This window comes from Mus caroli, chromosome 2 (assembly GCF_900094665.2).
Source record: "Mus caroli chromosome 2, CAROLI_EIJ_v1.1, whole genome shotgun sequence".
NCBI lineage: Eukaryota > Metazoa > Chordata > Mammalia > Rodentia > Muridae > Mus > Mus caroli.
This window is the reverse complement of record NC_034571.1, coordinates 113,514,065-113,518,410: the sequence shown is the minus strand read 5'-3', so window position 1 is coordinate 113,518,410 and position 4,346 is coordinate 113,514,065. Positions and strand designations below refer to the sequence as shown.

The following is a 4,346-nucleotide window of genomic DNA, read 5'->3' as shown; positions in this document are numbered from 1 at the left end:
ACTCACTTTGTAGACCAGGCTGGCCTCGAACTCAGAAATCCGCCTGCCTCTGCCTCCCGAGTGCTGGGATTAAAGGCGTGCGCCACCACGCCCGGCTCATCATCTCCTTCTTATCAGTGTCAAATGAGACTATCTTCGTCTTCCATTAAATGCTCCAGGCCAGAAGAGGGAGCCAGATCCCTCCAAAGAGGCCAAGGTCACAAGAACCTGCAGCGAGTCCTTGGAAGTGCTTGAAGTCCTGCTAGTGACCTCACTGGTACTGAGTCCCTGATGGCTTTCCTACAGTTAGACCTGGCACACAGGTCATTTTGGCTAAAGGAACAAAGGAGCTTCCAGGGGCAAACCCACCAGGTATCCAGTCAAGGAAAGGATTCTGTATAGAAAGGATGACGATGAAGTGGAAACCCAGCTGCTGTCAATGACATATAAATTAACTCAAGCCGTCAACGTTAATCCCAAAGCAGGTGAAGCAGGAGGGAGAGCAGAATCCCAACGTGTTTTCTCATTGTGCCCATAGGTCCTGATCCCTAATGTGCATCTCTGCATTGTTGGTTGAGAGAATAAAAGAAATACATTTTGAAGATCCAGAGGAAGCCAAATATAATCTAGGCTAACAGATATGCATACTATGAGCTCACACACAGGTGCACTGAGACTTACAGAAGCAGGACCAAAGATGTCTGCTGACACTTCCTAGATAAATCTTTTTTTTTGTTTTGTTTTTTTGTTTGTTTGTTTGTTTTGTTTTTGTTTTTTCGAGACAGGGTTTCTCTTTATAGCTCTGGCTGTCCTGGAGCTCACTTTGTAGACCAGGCTGGCCTCGAACTCAGAAATCCGCCTGCCTCTCCTAGATAAATCTTGCCGACAGGAGAGATGCATGTCTTTCAGTGAGAAGAGAGACAAGATACCAAGCAGGACGAAAATGAGGGCTGTGGCTACGTCCCTGTTGGCTACAAACTCAGCTGCCAGTTCCAAATTTTCAGATTACTCATAGTTTTTCATTGCTGTATCAAACACTTGAGAGAAACGACTTGAGGAAAGGATTCATGTTAGCCTTCCAGTTCAGAAGTCCTAGTCTATGGGAGACTACCCTGCAGTTTGGGCATGAGCAAGGCTAGGGGCACATGTGGTGGTACAAAGTGGCTCACCTCATCGTAATAGGAAGTGGAGAGGGGGACAGAGGGAAGCAGAATAAGATGCACCCCAAGAACATGCCTCCTGTGACCTACTTCTTTGCACTCTACCATACCTCCTACAGGCTCCACAACCTCATAGGTTAGGCCACAAGATGGAGAGTGGTCTTCAATGCCTGAGCCTGTGAAGAACATTTTATTTTCAAGCCACAATACTTGCCCAGGTCAATCTGGACCTAATTTGTTCAGACCTTAGTTGTTATACAACACTCTCCCATTTCCAGTCTGTTCCGGACTAAGAAGTAAACGTAGGAGACTCCATTGCTACAATCAGCAGATTCTCACCTCTCCTTCCTGAGCACAGGACAGAGACCCAGTCTTGAGGCACTGACATCTCCATCCAAGTCCAGCCATTCCAAAGAGCCACTGCTGCCAAGAGCCTCTCCAACCTGAGACATGGAAATGAGCAGTTATTCCAACAGGGTAGTGCCGAGGCTTCCCAAGCAGCCGCTCAGACATCACAGCCATGCCTACCTTGAGCCTTTGGTGCCGCAGCACAGCGGCCTCGGCTGGGTGGTTAAATCGGAACTTCTGTGCTTTCCCCAGGGTTATGACAGCTCCTGTGACACACCAACCAGAGTTCAGTCCATAATCACGCCCTGAGACAAACTGATACTGTGAGATAACTCATGCCTGCAACAAGCTAAGTTGATATCTATTAATGATATATCTCACAGTTATAATCAAATAAATAGCAGGAAAAATTCCAGGTAGTATAGTCGAGAAAGTTCATGAAGAGGAGGGTTCTGAGCTTCAGAGAACGGGACTTAAATAGACTAGTGGCACACTGACACAAAGTCTTTACAGCAAACTACCAAGAACTGCAAAAAGACAGGCTTCATTCAATCCTGCCCTATGCTCCCATTATCACAGATGGAGAAACTGAGGTTCAGATAAACAAGCACACATTTCCATGAGTCATCTCTACTCTTGGGTCCTAGAATGAGGAGGATTATGTTAGAAAATCTTCAGGTCCCTGGCTGAGTAACACATGATTGAGTCTTGCTTCACTCTGGACCTATGAGACTGAAGATATTCATCACTCATCCAGATATACCCTGGGAGGTAGACAGCCTTACCTTGTGTCAGACGGCAGGAAGCAGTGACCTCACGGCCATTGACCGTACAGCGTGCCCCTTGGGTAGGCCGGAGAATGACCACCCCACAAGTGCTAGTGATCGTGCAGTGGTCTCTCTCAATCCACTGGCCCTGAAGGACTGAAGAGAAGGGGGCAACTTGAGATCAGAAATCATTCAGGAGAATGCCTCTTCTGGTTTTAACAAGTTCCAACTCAACACCTGGACTATTTCCCAGCCCAACAAAAAAGAACTCCCACCACCTGACACCATCAAGACGTGAAAGCCTCCCCATATAAACCTCCTCTTTCCAAGTTTCAACTCAAAAGCTAGCAGCAGAAAGAAAAGCAGACCCAGAACCCTTCAGAGACCTTTCCACGTCACCATCAGATCATCAGCTTCCTCTGTTCAGGCACAAATAGTTGCCTGTGTGTCAGACTCAAATGTGTGGTCACCTACCGATATCCTGCTCCTGGTCTGAATCAATCCTTCCAATTTTTGTTGTCCCCTCCTATGGGGAGGAAAGAAGGAAGCCATTTTAATAATAAAGAGAGACACAGCCCTACCCTCAAAGCATAGTTCACATCTGTGTATCATCTGTGTCTTCCCAAGCCTAGCTCAGCATTCTCAGAACCATTTCCCAACTTCAGTAGGCTCCTCTGGCCTCCCATCCGCTCGCTCTGCAGTCCAGGGGGACACTAGCAGTAATACACACCACTGTCTATTTGCAAAGCCCAACAAGTGCTGACAAACTCCTTTCTCCCTGTGGCCTGAGGTCAAGGCATAGCTGCAGGTTAGAAGTTCTTCAGTAGAAGGAAGGGGGCACACATATACTACATATACTCCATTCTCAAAGCAACTAAGGCTAGTGTGGCCCATGTTTGATGCAGGAGACTCAAAGACCTTTTTGTAAAGATTTATGGATTGTTACCTTCTTGCTCCACAGAGAAAGCATAACAGATGCCAAGTTCTATGAAGGGTTAGCACAAACAGGGGGAAGGTGTCTCGAGAAGCGAAAGGAACTGGAAGAGAGTAGAAGAGAGCACAGCAACTGGTGTTAACACAAGCAAAGCACTGAATTAGTACAACACTAGGCTTTGGGCTCTTGGTTATGACAAGCCCACTGCGGCCGCACAGCTGGTAGAAGGTAGCAACGTGTTAACCAAGATGCTGACTTCTTTCCTACTTTTCTTTTAAGATTTTTATTTATTATATGTGAGTACACTGTAGCTGTTTTCAGACATACCAGGAGAGATCTCATTCCAGATGGTTGTGAGCCACCATGTGGTTGCTGGGATTTGAACTCAGGACCTTTGGAAGAACAGTCAGTGCTCTTAACCGCTGAGCCATCTCTCCAGCCTGGGTATATGTTTCTTAAGTAACCATTTGCTATGTCCCAAGTATTATGCTAAACGTTTTGTAGACATTGTCTTCTTTTTGTTTGCTGTATAAGCCAGAAACCCACTTTGTAGCCTAAGCTGGTCTTGAACTCTCAACTTCTTGCCTCAGTCTCCCAAGTGTTGGGATCAGTGGCATTTATAATTGTACTTGGCTTTGTTTAATCCATTAACAACCTCAAATGTTGGTGCTACTGTAACCTTCTTATAGGCCAGAAATCTGAAGCTCATAGAAAACAAATTGCCTAAGAAACCCATTAGCTAAGTAGGAAAGCTGTGGCTTCAACTCAGGTCTCTGAATCCACTACCCATGTTTTTCTCAGCCTTATCCAAACACCTCTCCAATGAGAGATTTCCAAGGTGACTAAAATCACTCGGTCACACTATTAGCAGCAAGAACAGGGAGACCTTGTAGCTTTCCCAAGACAGTGTAAGAGAAGAATCCTGGAAGCAATGAAGTTTTAGCTTTGCCCCATGCCCTCTACCACTCCTCCCTGCATATAAGTCAATGGTTGCCAACTTCTTTTTTTTTTTTTTTTTTTTGGTTTTTTCGAGACAGGGTTTCTCTGTATAGCCCTGGCTGTCCTTTGTAGACCAGGCTGGCCTCGAACTCAGAAATCCGCCTGCCTCTGCCTCCCGAGTGCTGGGATTAAAGGCGTGCGCCACCACGCCCGGCGGTT

At 46.3% G+C, this 4,346-nt stretch overlaps 1 protein-coding gene across 4 annotated transcripts in view; it reads right to left on the bottom strand.

The window, feature by feature from the left end:
• The window catches only part of Stard9 (StAR related lipid transfer domain containing 9), an 85,637-nt gene that overhangs the window by 28,492 nt on the left and 52,799 nt on the right, over nt 1-4,346 (bottom strand). For all 4 annotated transcript variants that reach the window (XR_003835581.1, XM_021186561.2, XM_029472766.1 and 1 more), the window contains 4 exons: nt 2,729-2,780; nt 2,273-2,410; nt 1,668-1,753; nt 1,479-1,582 (listed from right to left, as the gene is read on the bottom strand). Coding sequence is in view for 3 of the 4 variants with exons in the window: in XM_021186561.2 (XP_021042220.1) it covers nt 1,479-1,582; nt 1,668-1,753; nt 2,273-2,410; nt 2,729-2,780 (380 nt within the window). In the remaining variant the exon portion in view is untranslated. The remainder of the gene's footprint in view (nt 1-1,478; nt 1,583-1,667; nt 1,754-2,272; nt 2,411-2,728; nt 2,781-4,346) is intronic.